Genomic DNA, 25,204 nt, shown 5'->3' with positions numbered 1-25,204 from the left:
TATATATATATATATATATATATATATATATATATATATATATATATATATATATATATATATATATATATATATATATATATATATATATATATATATATATATATATATATATATATATATATATATATATATATATATATATAGCACTAACCATAAAACAAACTGAGCAAATCATTGCTTCTAACAGGAATACGTCGTAATTGCCTTCCTCCTCAATCATTTTCTCCGGTGACATGTGTTCACTAGGAAAAGAAGTTGTAGATGGTGATGAAGAATCCAACAAAAAAGAAGAATCCGATGACGAAGAATCAGAAAAGGACGGCAATAAAATATCCATTATGATAAAAGTTTCACCGATCCAAACAAGAAAAATTATGCAAAGGAAATCAGCAGTGCAAGTGAATATAATGAAACATATATCTATAAACAAACGAATAACGTGACCATTTGATATCCAAGTATTACACTATATACTTATTTATGTAAGCAGAAACAAATCAAATGCTGCAATACGAATGTTTGGATTGGACCGCATGGTGCAATGTCAACATAATCTTTATGAATTGTTAAGACGCCAAATATATTGACCTTGACCTTTTCTGTGGATTTATACTTAATCAAATACAACCTAAATAAGTCCTAGTAAAAGCCAAATATGAAATACAGAGAAAACATCGGATGAATTACATCCAACGTTTCATACTCCATCCTTCCTGAATTACCTTATTAAGGTATCATTCTGTTTACGAACTTGCCATAGAGTCAATTCATCGCTTACGGCTGTTGAATAGTTCCTATTACAGTTTATTTGTAAAAGGTGAAATTGAAGCATTCACATATCCGTATGCTCTAAATGTCCCAAGTATAGAGTCATAAAACCCAACCAAAAATTAGTTGAAGTAATCTCTGAAACGTCATTTTCACAATGTCCCTTTAGTGACCTAATCAGTAGCACTGTCGCTAATAGTGTTCCTTCCTCCCATGTTCTCTTTTTCTTTCCTTCCTTTGTCTCGTTCTCTTCTTTTCCATATCTCTTTTTGACGTAACACCTAATTCACACCCGTGCTTATTTTCAGTGCGATTTCCCAACAAACATTTAAAGATGAAACAGTTTCAAACCAATTTTCCGCAATACGCCATTGATTAAGGTCGCATGCATAGGACAAGAGTTCACGAACATAGAAGATTGGTCAAGGAAAGGTCAGAGGTCAATAAGGTTAGAGGTCAATGACATGGGTCAAGAGATATAAGATTGAATTGGCACTGTCGAAGTAAACAGTAACAGGAAGCGAAAGGAAGAGTACGAAATTATCAAGGGAAAAAAAAGAATTGGAATTAAAAGGAAAAAATAAAAAGGTTAAAGATCAGTTTTCAAGTAGACATTCAATTATCACTGACAAAAAAATTAGTTTTTGAAAAATTTCGAAAGTTCCATGTAAAACGTTTGGGAAAATGTGCCCAAGCATAAAGATAATTTTGTTCTGTTTTATTATTCACTTACGGAAATGGAATTATTTGAGGAAAAACATCCTTTTCTTTTTAGTCACAATTCTAAATTCAATTTTAACTGTAACTTTAGCTTTCAATCTTTACTATAACTTTATTTTGACAAAAACTGTTCATAATTACATAACATTTTACGGCATTTTTCATTTCCCAGCATTTTTTCAATGCTTAATTAATTTAAGCAGCAATCAACCAATTAACTAAATTTAAGCACCACCATTGGAAAGTTCGTTAAAATTGTTAAATTTTAAACTTAATTAATTCACTTGTAATCAATTTCAGTAAAATATTTTGACTTTCCTACTTTTTTTCCAATTCTCTTATTTTTCCATTTAGAAGACCGAGATATTCTAGTACTATACCCCAGACATGACTGATTAGGAATTTCTTTCTTTTTTCTAACTATAATGAAGGGATTTTTTTTCATAAAGTAAAATGTTATGCATAAAATATAATTGATTAGAATTTTCAATTCATTGTATATACACCATCATTTAGTGAGCAGTCAAATTAGAATCGTGAGATATGTTCGGTACAACCAATACAATGGTAAAGTATTTTTCAATTATAAATATTTGTCCCATTTCGTATCATTTCATTAATTTGTGTTAAATTTACGCTTTTATTAAATAGAATTAAAAAATCAAACTTTTGTTACAAAAATATTTAAAAATTTAATTATAGTATCCAATTATTTATTTTTTGTTGTTTTATTCTATTCATTCATTATTAGGACGAAATAACAACAACAACGACAACAACGACAAAATTGATACCGCTTCGAGGAAGCTTACGATTCATATCAAACAGCGCAAATGATCCGATAACATTATATGCTCACGATACTGTATCCAATGGAATACAAGCGCATTTAGCCAAGGTTGTACACTTTTTTTTTCAAAAAAAAAGGAAGAAAAAAGAAAATTTTAAAGTTTTTGAAATTTCCAACAATTCGTTATGAAAAAAATGGAAAAAAAATCTTTTGAAATTTTTTAAATCTCTGAAAATTTTTTTCTAAATTTCATCAGAAATATTTTTACCATTCTATTGTTCGACAATTTGCATATTCCAGCAAAAATTGATTTTATTAATACTTTACTTCCTTTGAATATTTAGCCTGCAGCAATGATTCAGCAGCAAAATAAATGGAGTGGTGGGACGTTACAATTTCACAAGTAGGCATAATCATTAGTATAATGTATATTCATTAATTATAATCATTAATCATTAGTTATAATCATTAATTGTACCTATGATTAAGACAAGTTTAGACAACTTGTCATAGATGATGAAATTATCATTCATTGATAGAAGGGATTTTTTAGGGGTGCAAACCGAATGGAATGCATTAGCACATCATTAGCTTGTGCTCATTCTCTTTACATCCGTGAACTTGTCAATAAAACCGGTGTACAATCACCTATTCTAAATTGTACCGGTTAGTTATATACATTTTCCTTATCCTTTATCTGTTTACAAAATGTAACTAAGAGAAGTAAACAAAAAGAAAAAAAGGAATTGTATTACATTTCCAACAGTTATTTAAAATGATGAATGAATGAAACAAAATGAAAAGATAGAAATAATAAGTGTACATTCACATAATATTATTTAAACTACTATTATTAAAAATAAAAATTGAAAAACAAATTGCATGTAATTACCAAAATTGGAAAAACAAATCAAAAAAGTTGAGATTTAAAATGTGTGAAAATAAAAAATGAGTGAATTTTTTTTTTTAATCTCCATTTGTTGTAACATTTTCAACAAATCAAATACCTTCAAATGAATAATAATACTAAAATTAGCATTAATCTTTAATATTTCACATTTTTTCTTGAATTACTATTAAAATGCGAATATATCACCTTGCATATGTTCATTTCCGATTCTTTCTGAATCAATGTGGACAATATCACTTAATGCTACTACCATTTATTAGCTTGTAATTAAATTGTTCTTAGATGAATTTAAATTTAAAGGAAAAAAAACGTTTAATTTAGCCTTACCATTTCATTGGCATACAATTAAAGCAACAATTCAATTTATGCGTACCGGATCACTTCAGCTTGATTCTGCAGCAATGCAAGATATGATTCAGGTTATCATTTTATCATTTTGTATTATTTCGCTGGATAAGATTATCAACATATGAGATATTACTTAAAAAATTGTACAAATAAATTTGAGATGAAAGTTTAAATTAAATATACATACAAAGGAAAATCTTGATGAAATGAATAATATTTGCATGAATTATGTAAAACAGCAACTTATTCCTTATTGATCTTTTCACCAGTATTTTATGCTAATTATCACTTATCTTTTAAAAAAAGTTCGAATTACTTCATTTTATACTCGTATTAATTCAAATTTTACTGCTGAAAATAAATTAAATTAACAAATTATTTATTTCAAATACAATTGATAGCTATCTCTTTCATCTTTTAGTGTGCAATGTTCTTTCGTATTGCACAACTAAGTCGTTTGGTGGAATCATTTTTGCGCCAACGATCAAAGCAAGCGGAAACTGTATTAGATGCATACAAAGCTATCTTCCATGTAATGGTTTACTTTACAAAATCTATTTGCTCACTTATGACTGTTCATAGGAATGATCAATTAATATTTGATCATAACCATAATGACGATCAATACTTGATCATAACTAAGGGACATTGATACTTTTCATAACTGACTATAGTGGTCATCAATACTTTGATCAATAGAAATGATCAATACCTGATCATTTCAAATTTTTTATAGGATGAACAAATGATGCGTTGTGTAACTTACGATACTCAACAAATTGTTTGTGAAAATATGGCAAATCATATCTTGCCATACATTGAAGAGGCGATTAAGAATGAACGGAGCACATTGGCAGTATGTTTTGGACATAGGTTACTCTGATAATTTGTCTTTTCTAGTATTCAGATCATTTCAAATATATTTCTTATTTTCATGATTCATGCAAAATTATGCAAAAATTAATTGGGAATGATCATTACGAGTCAAAAAAGATCAACGAAATTAGAAGTAATCAAGGATCTCACTAATAAAAACAAACATCGATATTCTGAAAATTTCAATGAAATACTTTTAGCACAGAATTTGACTATTTTAAAATTGTCCTGTTTCAAAAGAAAAACTTGACGAATTTTTAAAAAACCATAAAAATTTGAAAGTTCTTAAAAAGAAATGAAATTTTTAAAGTTCTATATCTTTTTTTGGCTGTTGTTCACCCTTTCAATCCTTTGTATATTTTTTCTTTTTTAATAATTAGGAAGTTTCAAATGGCCATGATGTATAATGACAATGATAATGATGATGTGACAATTTGAAACTAATGGATCACAAGCCTTCAATCTAGACATTTACAAATTTTACTCTTTAGAATTTCAAATGTAGGATAAAAGATTGAAAAAATTTTAGCTAATGACAAGTAATGAATTGTACTGTTTGCTTACACGTGATGCTCAACGTATACGTCATAATCAACGAGAATATGAAGATGCTGCTTGTCAACGTTTTCAAGTGGTAATGCGTTGGATACAATTTCACGAGCAAACTTATCAATTTTATGATAGCTATACGCGTGATGTTCATTCCACTACTTTCGCCAAAGCTATCCGACTCTTTAGTTGTGTCCATTTCGAGCATATGCAACCTGAAACTCGTCAACATTTTATCAATTATTTACGTGGTGTGAGTCCTACGTCAACATCTACATTCTCTTCAAGTAACATCTTCATGTAAAAGCTCAACTTTTCCGAAAACAATTCAGAAACAGGAATATGAATTGAAACCGGACTATTTGTAGTTACCGAATGAAATGTTCATGCTTGCTGCTCGACCTTATCTTCCTGAAGCCCAGTGAAAAATGAATAGCGAAAAAAGTCCAAGTATACAATTGCTTTAGGTAATCACTTCTTACACCATTCAATATTCATTCATAGAAATGGTAGTAAATATTGTCATCTATAGCTCTACCTATAATTGTGGATTGAATCAATAGAATTAGGGCCAAATCTAGTCTAATTAGTAAAATTGAATGGTCTAACTGTCCACATCTGCAATAAAGATCTTTATCATTACAATATGATTAGCATCTGAACAAAAGTAAAAATTTCTAAGATTAATTAATGTATCATGAAGAGGAAGTATTATGGAATGTCTTTTTACATTCATACCTCAATTTCAGAATGCATTATCATTCACTATTTAAGTGATAATCTAATGATCTTAAAGATTCTGATTTTTATTCCATTTCTTCTCTGTAATACAATTTGTATACTGTAATGAATCAAATTAATTATCAACTTTGTTCACAATTAATTAAAAAAAAAAAACAAACGAACCAATTAATTACCAGCTCTGTTTTCTAACCACTAAACCTTATGTTAATCGAATAAAAGATATTTTCATTGAGAAATAATATTAACATTACAATGAATTAAAGTATAGCGAAATAAGTTTATCGCTGAAAAGTTTGAACGTAGTGGAAAATGGACATGAATTGCCGAATGATGTTAAATGTAATAAAAAACGGAACGAATGAGTTACTGAAATACTTCGATATAACGGTTATCAAAAAGAATAATGAGTAAATGAATCATATCAAAGAAGTAACATTGAAATAGTAAATTCTGAAATTTGATTAAAACAAAAACATTTCATTTTATGAGGGAGGAGACTAGAAATGAAAATAAGCAACAATGAAATGATAAGATTATTGTATGGTATGATTAATGAGTGATAAAACTATTTGATAAATAAAATTATTGAGAAAGTTTGTATGAGTGAATTGACGAATAATTGAAATTTTTTATTGCTTTAATAGTTAAAAAGGAATGGCAATGATTTACTTAAATAGGCAAGAATCCTATGATACAGTATGGAATTTAAAAGTCATTTTGAGTGATAAATTATTAATTGCAAATTATAATTCAATGATTTAGTTTGAATTTTTTTCGATATTTGCAGCCATCATTTAGAGTTATTTTCAATATGCCTCTCTTCAAGTTTTAAAAGTATTCTTGATACTATTGTTATCACTATTATTATTATTACTCAAGAATTGTACAGAAGTCCAACTGATATCAATTGTCAGCTAAAAGATATTGATAAGCAACATCAGTTGTCAGCTAAGGAATACAATTTCATTAACCGCCTTGAACCAAGTAATTTCACAGTGGTCTGTGAGCGAGTTTTCGTTTGGTTTGTGGTACTCATTCTCTCGGGAAATTTACTAGTGCTCATTCTCTCGGGGAATTTACGGGAAATTTACTTGGTATTAGTCGATATAAAAGGGAAGGGAAGTAAGGGGCGGGATATCTGGGATTGGACTGGTATGGATTTGGTTTTTATTGGTTTTAACTTGAACTACAATTGTATTCCAATCTCAACGTAGATGGATAACTTTTATGGTCTTTAGTATATGCATAAGTAATAATTTGCAGAATATTTTATTGCTATGGTTACAACAAGAAATAGGAAACGAGCAGAAGAAAGTAACGAAAATAAGGTTTGCATTTCTTTTGTTTAAATATTTATTCATTAAATATTTCATCGGTTATTGATTAGTTATTTATTATTTAGTTACTAATTCGTCTTCTATTTTGATTCACTTACTTTGTATTTGGTTATTTAGTGCGTGCATTAGTATGCATTATATGCGTTATTTGTCTTCTCTACTTTTCTAAGGTTACCGGTGTTATCACTATCCGTTTACTGTTTGTTATTTTTGTCATTGTTTGAGGCGTTTTTTTGTGATTGATTCCGACATTATTGTTGTTGCGAACCTTCTGCTGAGTATATTTTTCTGTAAGTAACAAGCAGCATTGAGAGCACATCCTTGATTTTCCCAAATACTTGTCTATGATTTTAAAATTGATGAAATTTGCAATAGCGGGATTTCAAACAATTTGCAACATATTTGTGTCGACTTCGATTGCAGAAATAACAAAGCTTAGGAAATATTTTATCTATATTTCTCAGAAAGAAAGGGAAACATTTTATTTTTCAACATTAAGTTTATCGTGGTTTTCAGAGTGAACGCAATGAAAATCAGCGGAATGGTGGACAAAATGATGGAATTACAAAAGAAATGATGCCTGTAAGGATTATATATTGCTAATACTAATCAAATTAAGCTTTACTTGTTGAGGCGAAGGAGAATATCTTGTTTTGATTCTCTTCAGGGTGTGTCTACGAGTAATGAAGAAGGCGAATTGGTGGAAAATGAAAATGGCAATGAGAAGCGTGAAACAACAACTAAAGCTGGTGATTTTTAGGCTTTTTTCATTCTTAGTTTTATATTTGCTTTCGTAATTTATCAAAATTTAAGCTATATATTGTCGAAAAGAAACATTTCACACAACGTTAGACATCGGTCGGCTGATATTTCCAGATAAATTGTCAAACGAGTCTTCAAGAAAAAGTCGAAAGGACGAACCTAGTAGTAATGTTAGGGATAGAAAGCGCAAACGGTCACGATCAACAGATTCTGGCAGTGACACCAGTCGTGATGATTCGAGAATGCGATCAAAACGCAAGCATTCAAGTCATAAAGATGTTAAGTCATCAAAAAAGGCATTTTACATTATTATATTATTTATTATGTATTACATATTGGATAGATACCTTATTATATTATATATTACATATTGGATAGATAACTACTGCCAGTGTAATCATGGATGGCTCTGAAATGCAGCTAGTGCCTTAAACTTTTGGCGACCACAAGCCAGTAGTCCTGATTGTCTTCTCTAGACCTGTACTAAATGATATTCCGGCTGATCGAAATTATTACTTTAATAATTACATTAAAGAGGAGAATTGAAATAGATGTTCCCGTTTTTGGCGTAAATTGTGATTACTATTTCTAGCATTCGAAAAGCGAGAAACGTCGTCGTTCTCCCTTGGAAAAAGAGAAAAATGATACGAGTGGAGTTCTCGATGGTATACTTTTATCATCGTTTTTTAAAGTGCCATGAAGTCTTTGTTTTTTTCATTTTTGAATTCAGTTCTTTTTTTCCTTAAATAAAAATCAATTTAATATGTACATGTATATATTTCACTCGAGGAATTCCAGGGTCATTTTCAAGAGAAGGATTGGGGATTGAAGCGAATGATACAAATTTCGAACGGAATGACACAGACATTGTCAAAAAAGAGCCAACAGCAAGAGAATTGGAAATTGCTAGGCTGCTGAAAGAAGAACAGGAGCACCCGGAGCTGCTTGATGCGGATAATGATGCGGTTTGGTCATTGAAAAAAGCTCAAATTGAAAAGCCAAGCCGACAGTGCCCATATTTAGACACCATTGATAGGTTTGCTTTTCGAATTAATCCTCTTTTGTGTTACAGTTCTTTGGTTTTGTAGCAGAAGTTTTTGTTTCTTTTTTAGCTTTTTAAAATTTTTTTTGCAGGTGCGCATTAGATTTTGATTTCGAAAAGCTGTGTTCTGTTTCATTATCACACATCAATGTTTATGCTTGTATGGTTTGCGGGAAATATTTCCAGGTGAATTTTAAAAGGAGATTTGTTTTCGTTTGATGACTTTTGCAGGCGGTGGCATCATCGGAAAAATTCTTATCGATAGCTAATTTTACAATGTTCAGCTGATTTTCAGGGTCGAGGCACCAGCACCCATGCGTACACCCATTCACTGGATACAAACCATCGAGTTTTCCTAAACTTGAGCACTTTGAAATTTTACTGTTTGCCAGATAACTATGAAATCATTGATCCATCGCTGGACGATATCAAGGTTGTTGTTATAATAAATTATGGGAAGATTGTCAGTATTTTGTGAAATAGTAAAAGATGTGTTTGAACTCTTTCTAAAAAAGAACTAGCAAATGGGTTTCTTTAGTATGTATTGAAACCAACCTATACGACAAAATATATCATGGAGATCGATAAGATGGGAAAGATGGCTCGTGCTTTTGATGGAACAACTTATCATCCAGGTGTTGTAGGTCTGAACAATATCAAAGCCAATGATTATGAAAATGTGGTGCTGCATGTGAGTCTTCATTTTGAAATTTTTACTTCATGTTCAGCATCTGATATCTCTACCGTCTTAATATTTTGTGATCTCAGTCTGTTGCAAGTTGGGTAATATGTTCAACTTCGTTGTAGTAAAAAGGGTTTAATTAGTATTAAATCATTTGGAGGACGTTTTTAAGCAATATTTATTCACTGTTTGTTCAATATTTAGCAATATTTATCCTATTTATTCACTAATTTGAAAAATATTTTGTCACTGTTCAAAAAAAATGCTTTAGGCACTTTCACACGTTCCACCCCTTCGTGATTATTTCCTACGTGAAGAAAATTATATAAATATAAAAAGACCACCTGGTGATAAGCTAACGTTGTTGCCGAAGCGTTTTGGTGAATTAATCAGGAAATTGTGGAACCCGAAAGCATTCAAAGCACATGTTTCACCTCATGAAATGCTGCAAGCCAGCGTATTATGCAGCAGCAAAAAATTTCAAATTACCAAACAAGGTTTGCTTCATTATTTGGTAAATGATTATGTATGATTTAAGTAGCTTCAGAAAACAAAAATTTTTCAAAGTAAAAACAGTTAAATCATCTCTCCTGACCGATAATAAATTACAGGTGATGCGGCTGAGTTCTTGAATTTCTTGTTAAATACCCTTCATATAGCATTGAACGGGACCCGCAAAACATCGTCATCCATTATCTACAAGATATTTCGGGGTCGACTGCATGAATTTACACGGAAAGTAATACCTGTGGAAACAACCGAGGAAGCACGAAAAAATTTGTTGGAAACTGATGAATATAAAGGTGCTATTCTACAGATTCCAGATTCTGTTTAATATTTCATCATCCATTTGATGGTGATTTCTTACACAAGTTGGAAATTTACTGCCGAATTTTCTTATTTCCAGAGAAGAAACTCGAAATTCCATTCCTTTATCTTACATTGGATTTGCCAGCCGCCCCACTATATCGTGACGAATTGTTGCAGAATATTATACCACAAGTTCCACTTTCTGTGCTCTTAACTAAATTTAACGGTGCTACTGAGAAGGTTACTTTCCTTTTCTTCCGTCAAGTTTTTTTTTCCCCCAGATTACCTATAACTGGATGTAATAACTTATTTCTGCATGTGCTGAAATTTCTATATTTGATCATTTCGGCATATGTTCTTTTCCAGGAATATAAAACATATAGTGAGAATTTCATGAAACGTTTTCAACTGGTCCGTTTGCCACCTTATTTAATTATAACCTATAAAAGATTCCATAAAAATCAGTGGTTTGTCGAGAAAAATCCTACAATTGTCAATTTTCCTATAAGGTAATGAATAAAGAATTTTGCATTATACTTGGAAATAGTGTAATTAACTTATAATTCAGTGGCTCATTATTTAATAACTCACTGATTTAGACGATGGGCATCTAGGAGTTTCTTATAAACCGAGTGGGTCAATCAGGAATGTTGTTTCAGCAATGTTGACTTGTATGATTGTTTGGCGGAGGAGATGCGTCCTCTGCATAAATATACAACCTATGATCTCGTTTCAAATATTGTTCATGATGGTCCGCCATCATCTGGCTCCTATCGTATCCAAATTCTTCACAATGTTCGTTTCTGTTTATCACATATATTCAATTTACAGTTCATAGGATGTTCTTCTATATCTCAATCGAAAAGAGTGCACTATATCAAATTATCATCAGTCATATGTGTTATTTTCAGGGTACTCAGAAATGGTATGAACTGGAAGACTTGCATGTGAAAGAAATACTACCGCAGATGATTACGCTAGCCGAATCTTATATACAGGTTGGCTCGTTTGCCAGTGCTCATTCAGTTTTACTTATGATGGACGTTTAACAGAGGCTTGTGTTCTAATTACACTTATATCGTTGAAAATTTCTTGAAGAACTTCAGATTTGGCGTTTGAATACTTCAAAAACACGTGAACAACGAGCTGGTGAAACGGAAGGAAGTGAAGAAGAAGCTATGGACAAAATGGAACAATAATTTTTTGTTTAAATTAACGGTTTGATTATTAATATAAACTGAAGAATTCAATTTATTTGATATTAATTCAGATGATGGAGTTGTGTTGCATATTCTTTTCTGTAGTTTCCTTGTCTTTGCAGTCTTATATCATGTTTGTTTTTCTGGAAAAAGGACATGAGAGAAATTTTCGATGATCTTGAAACAATCATAAACGTAAATTTTAGACACTTCTTTTAGCACGCTTCAGGTTTACTCAATTAGTATTCTTCCATTTTAAATTTATGTTCTCAAGTTTTTACCGTTTTAATGCTATGTTAATAAAGCCTAAAACAAATCGTAATCCCGCTTTTTTAGGAAGGGAAATATACAAAATCTTGAAAAATCGCGTAGGTATCAGAGATCCTGAAACTACTCTACGCTCTTATGATTAATAAAATGGAAAATTTGTTAACACTATTTTTCCCTAATATTCCAGAATTGCATAACAGACAAATGTAGTTGGATTAGTCTTTGGAATTAGTAAAAGTAAAATTAACAAGTAAAATGTCACCAATGAACTGTTTTCGCCTCCATGGCATGGCACCATTTGATATATGCCATTCGTTGAATACCACCATATTTACCATATATATAAGCATATGCAAGAATGAAATATCCAAAAAGCACCTTAATTAATCGATCATGTTCAGGTCTTATTTAGTCTCAATAACCTATATGAATGAAGCACAATTACAATTGAATTATTCGATTACATGCAGATAATTGGTAGTTAGGTGAGGGAAGGAATTCAACATATTACCTGAACGAATCGTAAAAATGTCAGATGATAGAACCAACAAGTAGTCATTGATAACCAGAAACAGAGCGTAAATAACTTGACTGTTTTCTGAAGTGGATTATCTTCCTGAAAATCATTCATTAATAAATCTTCAGGTCTTCCCCACTATCCCCATTATATCTTTCATCCTCCAGTCCTAAATTTCTTGGTCACCTACCTCCCATATAAATTTATTCTTGTCATTTGGGAAATGTATGCGTGGTGGTTGCTGTGAATAAAACAAATCTAATTTCTCATCCTTCGCAATCCATAATCTAAAAGTTGCAACATTTTGAGAAGAAATTGCGATTTAAAAGAATTCTAGAGAATTGTACAAATTTTCTTCACTCTTCTTCTAAGTTTAATTTCAATTTTATCTATGTCTTGAAAGTTGTCATTCCTCTCATCTCTTTGAATACATCTAATTTATGATATCGCTACTTTCCTACAGTTATTTATTTATTTTTTGATCTGTTTAACAATGCTTAATGATATATCACATATCTAATAATTTTTCATTCCACCGATATATTCAATTTGAAAATTTTTAAATAGAACGAAATAAAAATAATTAAGTACTCATTAATCCATTGAGCAATATCATGATCTTTAAGCGGTAAACATGATAGATCGATTCGTTCAATATGAAATAATACTTTCTTTGGTGTACGACCAGTTAAGATAAGGGTAACTTCGGACTGGACAATATTTACCGGATAAGCAATAGTTACATCATAAATGCATTCGATGTAATTGTCTAAACCATAAATGTTATCGAGGGAACAGAATCCTGACTTTTATCATCCTACTAATTCATTGATAATTTAATGCAATAAGATGGATTTGATGAACAAACGTCGTCTCATCTCATTGATAAGATGAATAAATCCAGCTGAATGAGGATAAATCAAATTATTCAATTGTTTTAAACCATTCTTTTTTGCATACGCATTACTTTTCATCGTTGTACTGGGCGTTTTATCTGTTCCTTCAGGAAATAATAATATCTAAAAAGACATTTAAAAAAAAAAGGAATGAATGATTAGCTAAATTGTTTGGAATTGATGAGAAAAAGTGGCGAAAGTTTTTTTAAAAATTTGAAATAATTGCATAAAATTTATTGACAGTACATTGAAAATTTAACCAAATCTTTTTCAACTTCTTAAATATATTGCGCTCAATGTTGGTAGTGTTGGGATGAATTATTTTTTCTTCATTTAAAAAATTGTATTTTTGAAGACAAAAACTATGCCTAATTAATTGTACAACATTAGATGTCAATTATAATATATTATAATAGAAGAAAAGAAGAAAAAAATTATCATGGATATAGATAAATTTACTGCAAATTTATGACGATTTATTTTTTTCGTTAATTTTTTAGATGTAATTACATAGGTATCATACATCAATGAAATTGGTTTTTTTTTATTTTTTTTTCAATTCTTTCGTCCGATATGAATCATCTAAACCATTTAATTGTTCCTATCCGTAATTTGAACATTAAATATTTACAATTGCTATATTGATATTGATGGATGATGAATTATAAATATGCATTATAAAGAATAAAAATGATAGACGAGGATAAACCTGATAATTTCTTCCAACAGATGCATAATAGTGAATTGCTTCCGAGATCCGTTCCTTATCCGTTTTTATTTTACGATCCAAAAAAATGAATTGATTTGCTTCCATTCCAAAACCTTCAATAAATTGAACAGTCAAACATTATTTCATTTTTCAACCAATTTAAAATAATTTAATTTCAAACCATGTCTATTAAATAAAGTATTATTATCAGTGAAATTCTTTAAGTAAAAAAAGAAATCTTACAAAATTTTAGATTAAATATTTGAAATGATTTTATGTGAAGGAAACCTGCTCCTGGAATATGGCGAAGTTCAGCTTTTAAAGCAATTTTTGAGCTAATCAACAGCCATGGATTCATCTTAAATAATGCCGCCCAAAAATACATCCAATCAAGTCTCGTCCGATGATTCATTATTATCACTGCTGGAGAATTATAATCAATTGTATCACCTGTTACCGTGAATTTCATACCAAATATGTATTCCAAAAAAGTCTAAAATAAAACGAACAACATTTCCTATGAAACTTTGTAAAAGCTTTTTAATTAATTGTCAATTATTAAAATTATACAATCCAAACAAATCAAAGAAAGAAAAAAAAAGAGGAAATGATAATAATCGATACGATGCTAAATATTGTAAAAGATCACTAATTACTTGGAAGAAAATTACGTTAACAATTTCATGAAATTATAACTTAAGCTAATGTATGAAAAAATACCTTATCTTAATGATTAAATTGAACTTATTAATATTACTTCGCTTCATCAATCAATGTCATTTTATCAGTACTTATCAATGTTGATTTCTTTTTTTTTTTAAATTTATTTATCGTTTTGAATGAAAAATTTGACAGAAAAATGAATGCTAATTTCATTGTAAATTTAGTAATAAATTCCTTTTTAGATATTTAAAAGTGTAAAAAATTATGAAAGGAAAAAAGAAATGAAAAACTTACAATAGGAATAATAATCCAGAAACTGATAGCACGATCAATTAATAAACGCCATTGATGATGACGATTGAGGAAAAGAATTGGTATGATAAGCATAATCACTGAATCACCAACAAATGATGTTAACAGAAGTACTATACCAAAGAAGATACCAAGTAATGGACGGAAGATATGACGTAAAAGTTTCATTTGAAAATTTTAACTTATTATATTCACCAGATCTCAATGCACAGATTCCCTCATTTCTTCCTTTTATTTATTTATTTATTTTTCTTCACCAAAATTCACTGAAACAGTAAAATCGTTAAGTAATAGTGTCTAAAAAGAAAAAAGAAAAAAGGCCATTCCACTTCTAATACTTCTACATTTATCCGGAAAACTTTCCTTCCTAATTAAACCGTTTTCTTTTCTATCTCTCAGAAAGTTCCATAATTTCATCAATCTCTTCTACATTTATAGAATTGTTTTTAAGTTTTCCTGCAAATAACTTTATTCTAAACTGAAAAAAGAAAAACTTTGCTATTTGCAAGCAAATGCTTCATAATTCCATAATTTCAGCCATTTAACTGACTTAATTTCTTTCTTTTTTCGTTTTTTTTTGTTCCACCAAAATTAATTACCCAAATTCACTTTATCTCATCGCCGAACACAGAAAGAAAGACAACTCTACAACATACAATCATTTTCATATGATTAATTATCAATTATCAATGGTGATAGGAATGTGTTTTAGTTGAAGTCAATCAATTAAATTTTCATTAGGCGTTTTACTCTAGCACTGATTAGAAGTGACAATCTTGATCGTTGATAAATTGATGAATAAATTCTTGCAAATATTTGATCAATTTATGAATAAGATAGATTTAATATTTATGCTAAATTTAAAAACCATCGATAAATTTTAAATTATCGGATGAAAACATCGAGGTCTATTAGATTTTATTAATTTCGTCAATCAAATGAATCATTCATATTGATAGAAAAATTATTATCATGATATCATGATAAGAAGAGAGACAGGGAGAGAGAGAGAGGGAGGGAGAGGAAGATCCCATGATCCAATAAATATCAAGCGACATTATCAAGTTAGGATTGTTAAATGAATGACCGCAACATCATTCATAATCGAAAGCTTGTGTATTTCGCTAAAGGCATTCTTTAATTAAATGACCTCATTTTAATCTCATAATTTAATTCCCTTCTTCAATCAACTTTTTTCTCTCTTCACACATACACGCATACACATACAAGAACACAAATACAGACATACGTACATATACACATACACACACACATATGCACACATACACACACATGCACATACACACATGCACACACACATACATACACATGCACACACATGTACACACATATATTCAAAGTTTCAAAGTTCAAAAGTATTATATATATATATATATATACATACATACATAGTAACACATCGTTGAAAAACCAAGAAATTTTTTATTCTTTTAATGTATAAAGTTTTGAATTTTGTATAGGTCGAGTATGCTGTTGTTTACGCTTTGTCCCAATATTATAAAGGTCAACTATGCTGTTGTTCACACTTTGCCCTAATATTGTAAAGGTCAAGTATGCTACTGTATTGTACTGGAACAATATTATACTTTCTTTGATCTTATATGTCGCTCTTTGTATAGATACTGCTACTTATTACTTTAATAATCATATACACTTTTTTTTAAATGTTGTAAAGGTCATCTTTGGGGTCAATCGGTTTGACCTCTTACATTATGGTAAACAAATTTCCTTTATATAAAGCCGAACAACCGAACATTCTATTTTATCCTTACTGACATATGTTTGGTATCTTCTTCGGATGCAATCAACCTTTCAGTCTTTCCAACAGCAATATAATTCGATTGTGAGAATTATTTTTTAATTTCTGGTTAAAATGTTATTATATATTCACTGCAAACCAATTTTACAATCATTGAGCAAGTCAAAATTGACTCTTCCAACACCCATATGGACACACAAATAGACACACACATGCACGCACATACATACATACAGACACACACACACATACATACACACATACACATACACACAGATCCAATCCAATTTTCCTGCTTTTTTTTAAATTTCCACTGATGAATTTGCAATATTAATAATATTTTCTCACTTTCATTCCACTCTTCTAATATAAAAAAAAAGATTTAATGAATGAATAAATGAATCAAACGAATCAATAAAATATTATTGTACGAAAGAAAGAAGAAAAGATTAATCAGAAATGGAACTTATTCACTTAAGTAATCAAACATATGAAATTTCGTAAATAAATAATAATCTTAAATGATTAGAAGAAATTGAAGCATGCGTGTCATTTATTGAATACTTTTAAATATATTCCATTAAAAGAAAAATATTCCAATAAAAAACTGCATAAAATTATTATTAGTTAATAAGCATTTCATTCAGATTGTTTAAAGCGGTCGGTATGTCCCGGGAAATTTATGCTCTATTATTTAATCTTAATGTAGTATTAATGGCGCAGTTAAAGAATAATCATGCCTTAAGTACTATTAAGGTATATTTAATTTCATACATTATTTTAATGCTTAATAAATTAGTGAAAAAAAGGCTTCTAATATTTTAAATAATTTAAAATTAAACACACATATTAATTAATATTAGTGACACATTAATTAATATTGATGACACATATTTCAGAAGACTATTTTTATTGTTGAAGAAAATAATCTTGAAGAAGTACCAACCTTCCATAAAATAATTCGAATTGTATACGTTGTAGCACTTGCATTAGTGGGTATCATTGCTACCATAATGTTCAACCGGAATATTCTTAATTATCAGGTTAAAAAATAACCTACACTTCCTTTTCTTCCTTTTTATCTTTCTCTGTCTCTCCTTCTGATATCTGAAATGGATCTAATTACAATTAATTGTAACAGATATATTTTTGTCTTACTAGATAGAAAATTTGAAAATTTATTTATTGAATAAATATAATTGATACGCAGTCATATTTATTCGATAACTTTTCGAGAAAATAACTTAGCGACTAATTAATGATCGAGAAAATTATCAATTAGTTGTTAGATATGATCGTTTTATAAAAGACTAAACATGACCGTTAACTTTTATGGATAGACCAGTAATGTTATCCATTTCTTCCAATTTAGCATATCATTTTTATAAAATGATAGATTTCCTATTATTCAGACTGCTCATTTTAAATAATTTTTTTATCAGAAATTATCAACCTCGTTGTCATTTTTTCCCCATTTGTACTGCATTCCTGTCAGCAAGAAATTATCAGTGATAACAACATGAACATTCCAAATTAGAAGTATCCAGTAATAGCAGTATGACCGTATCCGAAAATGAGGAAAATTTTAGTTGCTGAAATCGTACTTTAAATCTACTGCTAATTAGGATAGTAGTTTAATATTTTGATGGATGTCAAACTTATCCGTAAAAAATAACAGATGTTTAGATCCCACTAATATGTTCCCTTTTCTTTTCACAAATATTCTACTAACATAATCAAGCATCCGCGGGTTGAATTCCCGGTTACAATATTATTCTTATTTTACTTCTTAACATCGATTAAATTAGAATTGCTGAAATAGAACTGTTGGTCTTAATGAAGTTGCCGATTTTTCTGCGGTATTTTGTTGCGATAATGTGGTACTGATACTTATCACCATCACCTATCAGTTGATAATCACTTACCGGAATGTAATTTTTGGGAAAAATTGCCACAGGTTAATCGTGATGTACAATAGTAACAATGATAAGTTAGCCATGTCAATCTAGAGTGGTGATGTCAATCTAGAGTGGTGACACAAATCAAAGTTTCTTCAATACCCTAAACGTAATCAAGTTGTTGCGTGCTCAGGAACGATTCCGTTCGAAACCTCGGTCATCAGAATCGATTGTTCAATCAACCGCTACTCTTACGGATGAAAAAACCGATAAAAATGAAAAGACGCAAGAAGAATCCGTTGTTGTTCCCAACAATTCAATATCGGAATATAGCACGAGATTGGAGCCAGTAAGGTTTGTAGGAAATTTCCAGAATATCATGTCCAAAGGTCATTCAAAAGATTCAAACAGTATCCCAATGACTAATAAACATGTATAATAATATAATTCAGAAATCGAATGAATTCCCGACAATAACACTTCCCAAATCTCGAAGCAATGCTGGACAAGATAATGCTTACAATAAGGTCGGTAATTCTTTACCGTTATCACTTAACGCCAACATTGGTAATACTTTCAATTGTAAAGGAAAAAAGAACAAAAAGGCATTATTGATGCTTGAAAAAATAGTTGGAAATTTAAAAAAAATCCAAATGGAAATTCCAATTGGTAATTTTCACTGAAGAGAGACAAAAAATTTAGTCCAGAATATTCGTGAATATTCGCGTTTATCTACCCATTTACATTCTCTATTACCTCACAAAAATCAATAATAGCATATTCTATATACACTTTTATATTGCATACATACTGATAATACATCCAGCTCTTTTCTATTTACAGATATCATTAACGCAAAAACAACGACCAGGATGGGATGACGTCGAAATGATGCGTCATGGCTTTATTAACTGGTCAGCTATTTGCTGAATTTTTCTTTTAGAAAAACGACCATTAAATCCAAGCTAGTTTCCATTTTGCAGAAAATCTTGAACCGATTAAAAAGGAAGAGAAAAAATTTATTTTCCAGTGATTGTGTACGAGCAACACCACCAGGAAATTTCGCTCCACCGATAACAATCAATGTTCACAACACATAGAGTAGGAAATTGACTACCTCAAAACAAATCAACCGCACTTCTGTTACATCCAAATTAATCCGAACCGCATTTCCGACTACTTGGAAGACTTTCATTAATCGATTTGCTTGAGTTTTAATTAAACCTGTTTCTTTTTTTTTACAAAGTTACAAATGTAATTCCAAATGTTGTAGATTCTCGTAAAAGGAGGAGTGGTTAAACGTTAAAAAACATATACCTTCCTGAATAACATTGTACATGTAAATAACATGACTCTGTGTAATCGAACAAAAGCTTTTTATTAAATTCACGAACACTGCACACGAACCAAGTTTCTTATATGCTTTACGCAATTCCTAAACGAACTTTGGACAAATATACATATAATTATGCTTACTACATTTTCTAGTGTCGCGCCGTTGGATACGTGTGCACAGAAGGGTAAAATGAGCACTTTGGGAAAGTACTCACTTGATCTGATTAATCGGCAACCTTTCACTTTAATGATTTTTGTTTCTAAGTGATTCTAAGTTTCGCATTGCCAATTGTTAGCTTTAACCAGTCACTGGTCAAGCTATCGTCTCCACGCTATTATAACCTTTATATTTCATAACACATTTCAAACAAACTTTTGCATCTTAAGCAAATGTAACAAACGGACATCGGAAGAAAATTGCTCAGAACAAAATAAGTCATTAATTCTTATAAATAATGTCATAATGACCCGGACGATATAGAAAAAAATGCCGTGGTTTCTTATCGACAATAAAATCATAAAACCAGCCATGATGTACCGCTGCCGTTCGATCCATATACTCGATACGAATTGATACTCCTGTAATCCATTCACATAGTGTTCGCATAAAGTTAAAGTGGCTACTCATAATGTTGGCGTCTAAGCAGTTAGAACAGCAAATCCCATTTACAAAGCTTGTAATCACAAAAAGTAAACTTTTTAGCCAAAGATAAACATATTTCCTTCGCTACAAAAAGAGCATCGAATCTTCCTTTGATTTATTCATCCGTGGCTTAGTGTGGACGAAGAGAACGGTTTATTCCTTAAATACATACATAATTCTAGTAAGTAAATACCTATAGCTTTGGTTAAAGCAATAATTGCTAAATGATCGCAGTCTTTGAACATTGGTTCTATTTCGGATTGACAAAACTGCTCCATAGTACGGCCACCATCAATGAAACCTTCGAAATCAACAGCATTTTCCCGCAAATAACCAGATGTGATTAACCTGAAGTAGAGAAAAGAAAGCAATGTTTTTTCATAGCTATTTCAAGATTTTTGAAATCTCACCACAAATCCCAACATTCTATTTGTAGAACCTGATAAAATTTTGCTCAAATATTTGGTTTAAACAAGTTTTCACATGCTAATCATCGTAAATTAACATGAGAAAACAGGCTGCACAAGGAACGTTCTAGGACTCTTACAGAGGCCAGCATTCAGTACAAGGTCAATCTCTAATAAACTTATAAATATTTCATAAGTTAACGAAAAAAATGGAAACCTAAAGAAAGTTACGTAGTAATTTGAGCGGCCTTCTTCATTTAGAGCTTTTACAAGCAAATTTTCATCGTATTTTGCCGCTGCAATATCATCCAACAATTCATCGAACTGAATAAGCTATTATATTAAAAAATATATCTGACAAATCCCTGACATACTGTCTAATAAAAAAAATTTAAATAAGCGTAAACATGAAGTGATTTAAAGACAAAAGCAAAAAAAAAACTTGCTTTTTTAAAAAGCAACCAATGGTTTTGTCACTTCCATCTATTAATAAAATATCCGTTTTTCTGATATTAATTAAGTTAACTGACCTTTTACAGCCCCCGATACCCATCCAGATGTCTATGTTTCTATGTTCTGTAAAAAAAAAAGGAAAGATACCCAATCACAAAAGTCATTCGTTGTGAATTCTGGAAATCCAAGCTTCATTAAACGCTGCCGCCATCCTTTACATACTTTTGTAAATCTGCAATGACCAAACCTTTATTACAATTAAGAATCCGGAAAACTTCTTAGAAGCTATCGAAATTCAATTGATTTCTAACAATTAAAAGAAAAAAAGAAGACCTAATTAATTCATCCGGATCACTTAAAATACATTCTAGCTGAGCACAAAGAAGAGCTCGATAGAAACAGCAACCATCACCACGAATGCGGCGCAAGGAACTATATACTTTCGCCAATTCCTGAAAAAATTACTTCATCGCTTTGCTAAATCGCTGCGAAAATATTACAAAGTGCACTGCAATTATCATTTGCAGCTTACCTTTTGGCATAAAGAACGCCATATATTCAGAATGACATGAATAATTAGTAAAATACCTTTGTTAATTCCTTCCAAACTAATGCTGATTACCTCTGATTTCTGATAATATTCAGCACTTTTGTCTCGATCATATTCATTTAGCAAAACGTTAATTGATTCCTTCTGAGCGATCAGTGGTTGCTCCTTCCTCACCTAAATCGCTCTTCTCTATTATCGTTTTGCTTTATTTGCCCAATAGAGATCAATTACTGCTTTAATAACTAGCATAATCATCCAAAAACAATACATTTTCAGATACATCGAAATTACAAGTTTTGAAAAAAACCAGCAAACAGCGATTAAAGGAGACATTACCATGCAAAAATTGCGAATAATAAATGAACCTTCATTGCAGTTATAATACACGGTTTTATTTAAGAAGGGATATATATACAAGTAATACCACAAAATTTCCGACTTACAAACGTAAACGCACTTTATTCTTGTCCAAAACTTGCAAAAAAATGTTGTAATGGAAAGAATTGCCTCAAATTACTTCTACATATATAGCCACTTAATTACCATTAAATTAACAATAATAATATATCCTCGAAATCACTCTAAGCGCTCAACTTACTTCATCTTCAATTTCTTTCTTCTGTCTATTGATCTGCTCGATCAGTGCTGCACCATTCGCTGTTAACTGTTGATCCGTCGAACACAATTCGGCGTTTTCATTATCTTTCGCAGTTTCTCCAGCTTCCATAGGTTTTGACATATTTAAAAAATGGAAAATAATTCATTCACTACATCGTAATTACCAGTAATGCAAACGAGAAATGATAAGATATCATAAAATATTGATCAGCCAAAACTAATCAGTCAATCAACCAATCAATCAATCCATCAATCAATCAATCAACCAATCTATAAAACTATTTCATCAATTGGCCACATTCAACAAATGAATAGATCACTACACCGATTATTCACATACATAGCAAATACGGGAAAAGTTGAACGGCAAAATGGATACAATTCAGTACATCACCGAAGTTTCCAGAAAACTTGTAATTAAAACCCACCCTCCGGCACCACAACCGTCAACCGAATGAACCGTAGAACAAATGGAACAACAACCATTTCTCACGCTCTCCTACTTGCTCATTGCTCACTTTGCAAATTTCCGGGTCACCTAAAATTTTTGTCCTGATCAGGAAGTTGAAATAAGAGATTCCTGCATTGGTCACCGGAAATTCCGCATAATCATCTAAGATTACGGAACATCCCACATAATCACGAAAAATGTTGCGTAATTTTACCAGTAATTTAATGTGTAAATTTAATTTATTCAGAAAATATTGCATAAAATTTACAAATTTTTCTCAAAAAATCTTCCTCTACGGTCAACAAGTAACAGCTGATGTTGATGACAGTGTTACGTTATGTACGAATACGTATTTACGTGATCATAAACCTTTATCATTTTGCATATGTCAATTAAACAAACGAAAAATTACTTAAAAATATGGTTAGAGTATAGAATATGTTCAATTACCACTTTGAAGGCAAATTAAAATTCATTAAATAAGGACAGAGTTACCTAAGATATTTCATATTCCTCTTTCATTTTCTCCCTCCCTCTCTCTCTCTCTTTCTCTTATCCTGTTTTGCCGAACTTAATTAATAACTATAAGAAAGATGAAGAATGTTTCGTATAGATTTTCTTGTATACTAATCAACTTTACCGCTAAAGGCGCAAAAGAACAGAACTCGGCGCATTTTTCCTTTTTTCCTATCCAAAATGATAGTTTGAGAATTAAATTAAGCTGCTAGAAAAATGAGCTGTTGTGTTTTTTGAGCTGTTAACTATTAGTGAAAAAATGATAATTTCAATTTTTCGTGAAAAATGTTGGAAAATGTTTTGTAAAGAAATTGTAGGAGAAAAAAAGAGGTCAAAGGTCAAAAAACAGTAATTTTTTTGATTTCCTTTTTTTGAGCTGTTGGTTATTAATTTTTTTTGCAGTAATTTTGAAGATTTGAACTCGTCAGCCATATCTGCGCAGCTTTTCCCTCTTATTTTAAGCAATTTTATTTCCTCTTTTTCTTCAAAAAAATTAGAATTTTTCAAAAGAATTAGAAATTTGAAGCAATATTTTTTGTTTCCATTTCTTTCTTTCATTCTTCTTTTTTCCAAAAAATTATTGATTTTCTATTTTAAACAGAAAGTAACTTCTCATTTTCAGCATTCAAAATTATATTTAATTATAGCTATTTAACAGCGTCATTTACTGACAATATAAGAGTAAATAACTAACTATGAGTTACATTTAAATTGCTGCTTTTAAAGTAATTAATTTGAATTACTGAATACTTTGTCTATCATCTTCCTGAAAAGTCTTAGCAAGAAAATGATCATATTTAAAGGCTTCTAGCTAGTAGAAATTATGGAATATTTAAATAAATTTAATTTTATTCTGAAATTAAGCTGGAATGCATTATCGGAATCATATTTAATGAGAGAGAGAGAGAAAAAAAAGAGAGAATGGACAATTTTGGAACTGTTTAATCTACTTCTCCTTCTTTATGGAACCACAAATTTATATTCAAATCAGCAGACCTTTTCAAACTAGCTTCTTTTTTTCTTTTAAGTTTTGTCGTAATCAAGCTCTTCGAAGGTAAACTTTATAAAAAATCAAATTAAGGAAATCAATATAAAAGATTTGGAGCATGAAATTTTCAACAGGATGAAACCGATACAATAGGATTATAACATAATAAAATCCGGAATGTACTGCTACTGTATATATAAGAAAATTATTGATCGGAAAAAAGTATACTTTAATTTTTCGAAATATATTTTGATTTTTCCACATTTGACTAATCGTTTTTTTCGTTCTGCATGTCGTGAAAAAATTATTCCTTTTCTTTATCGAGTCGTTTAGATTTGGAAGGTTTAGCCTTGAGTTAAGATCAAGCAGAACTTTAATTAAAGGCTTACCTTGTGAATACGTCGAATATACGTTGTGAGGACGCAGAGTAAATTTTACCGCTTTATTGATATAATACAGGGTTGATCAGGAGGATTATTGAAGAATAAGGAGAAGAAACCGCTTGCCCGTGAGTCAAAAGCTGTTATAAGGATACTATATAAGAGCACTAGTCCAGACCAAACCTTTATACAAAAAAGGGATATATATATAAAGAAGTAGGAGTGGTTTACATAAAACGTTAGAGGGTATTCCTTGAGATACAAAGGAAACGGTAAAA

The 25,204-nt window shown here is 30.4% G+C and overlaps 6 protein-coding genes across 6 annotated transcripts in view; 3 read left to right on the top strand and 3 right to left on the bottom strand.

Moving 5' to 3' along the window:
• The window catches only part of LOAG_07198 (hypothetical protein), a 4,798-nt gene extending 4,369 nt beyond the window's left edge, over positions 1-429 (bottom strand). Inside the window, exon 1 of the mRNA XM_020447367.1 lies at positions 155-429. Within this exon, the coding sequence (XP_020302393.1) occupies positions 155-340 (186 nt within the window). The 5' untranslated portion in view covers positions 341-429. The remainder of the gene's footprint in view (positions 1-154) is intronic.
• A 2,418-nt stretch (positions 430-2,847) lies between these two features.
• Positions 2,848-5,389, top strand: LOAG_04172 (hypothetical protein; the record flags this gene model as incomplete). Its single annotated transcript, XM_020446525.1, has 6 exons — positions 2,848-2,947; positions 3,513-3,610; positions 3,961-4,077; positions 4,276-4,395; positions 4,945-5,217; positions 5,333-5,389. The coding sequence occupies 6 exons, from the start codon at positions 2,848-2,850 to the stop codon at positions 5,387-5,389; spliced, it is 765 nt and encodes a 254-aa protein (XP_020303151.1).
• Positions 5,390-6,965: 1,576 nt separating this feature from the next.
• LOAG_04171 (ubiquitin specific peptidase 39) lies at positions 6,966-11,693 on the top strand. The gene is made up of 16 exons (XM_020446524.1): positions 6,966-7,036; positions 7,562-7,627; positions 7,713-7,794; positions 7,922-8,103; positions 8,400-8,472; positions 8,606-8,843; positions 8,942-9,035; positions 9,145-9,282; positions 9,388-9,540; positions 9,803-10,028; positions 10,143-10,334; positions 10,439-10,581; positions 10,708-10,850; positions 11,001-11,136; positions 11,253-11,339; positions 11,448-11,693. The coding sequence occupies exons 1-16, from the start codon at positions 6,986-6,988 to the stop codon at positions 11,538-11,540; spliced, it is 2,097 nt and encodes a 698-aa protein (XP_020303150.1). The 5' UTR covers positions 6,966-6,985; the 3' UTR covers positions 11,541-11,693.
• Positions 11,694-12,068: 375 nt separating this feature from the next.
• LOAG_04170 (hypothetical protein) lies at positions 12,069-15,075 on the bottom strand (the record flags this gene model as incomplete). The annotated part of the gene is made up of 8 exons (XM_003139707.1): positions 12,069-12,188; positions 12,322-12,426; positions 12,518-12,614; positions 12,919-13,096; positions 13,196-13,346; positions 13,933-14,045; positions 14,221-14,425; positions 14,890-15,075. 8 exons carry the CDS (start codon positions 15,073-15,075, stop codon positions 12,069-12,071), a joined length of 1,155 nt encoding a protein of 384 aa, XP_003139755.1.
• Positions 15,076-17,353: 2,278 nt separating this feature from the next.
• Positions 17,354-19,685, top strand: LOAG_04169 (hypothetical protein; the record flags this gene model as incomplete). Its single annotated transcript, XM_003139706.1, has 6 exons — positions 17,354-17,443; positions 17,587-17,730; positions 18,716-18,934; positions 19,038-19,112; positions 19,429-19,499; positions 19,616-19,685. The coding sequence occupies 6 exons, from the start codon at positions 17,354-17,356 to the stop codon at positions 19,683-19,685; spliced, it is 669 nt and encodes a 222-aa protein (XP_003139754.1).
• Positions 19,686-20,194: 509 nt separating this feature from the next.
• Positions 20,195-23,051, bottom strand: LOAG_04168 (hypothetical protein). Its single transcript, XM_003139705.2, has 7 exons — positions 22,572-23,051; positions 22,046-22,147; positions 21,757-21,875; positions 21,571-21,655; positions 21,188-21,294; positions 20,757-20,911; positions 20,195-20,499 (listed from the first exon to the last, which is right to left on the bottom strand). The coding sequence occupies exons 1-7, from the start codon at positions 22,710-22,712 to the stop codon at positions 20,360-20,362; spliced, it is 849 nt and encodes a 282-aa protein (XP_003139753.1). The 5' UTR covers positions 22,713-23,051; the 3' UTR covers positions 20,195-20,359.
• Positions 23,052-25,204: the final 2,153 nt, after the last annotated feature.

This window comes from Loa loa, assembly GCF_000183805.2.
Source record: "Loa loa unplaced genomic scaffold supercont3.182, whole genome shotgun sequence".
NCBI lineage: Eukaryota > Metazoa > Nematoda > Chromadorea > Rhabditida > Onchocercidae > Loa > Loa loa.
Note: the sequence above shows the minus strand (reverse complement) of the source record. Positions and strands in the feature narration are given on the sequence as shown.

Coding starts and splice junctions, on each gene's coding strand:
- LOAG_04171 (XM_020446524.1), top strand. CDS start 6,986: ATGGTTACAACAAGAAATAGGAAACGAGCAGAAGAAAGTAACGAAAAT. Junction 9,541..9,802: donor ATGAAAATGTGGTGCTGCAT/GTGAGTCTTCAT, acceptor AAAATGCTTTAG/GCACTTTCACACGTTCCACC. Junction 11,340..11,447: donor TAGCCGAATCTTATATACAG/GTTGGCTCGTTT, acceptor GAAGAACTTCAG/ATTTGGCGTTTGAATACTTC.
- LOAG_04168 (XM_003139705.2), bottom strand. CDS start 22,712: ATGTCAAAACCTATGGAAGCTGGAGAAACTGCGAAAGATAATGAAAAC. Junction 21,656..21,756: donor GATCCGGATGAATTAATTAG/GTCTTCTTTTTT, acceptor TGGTCATTGCAG/ATTTACAAAAGTATGTAAAG. Junction 21,295..21,570: donor CGAATGACTTTTGTGATTGG/GTATCTTTCCTT, acceptor TAGCTTATTCAG/TTCGATGAATTGTTGGATGA.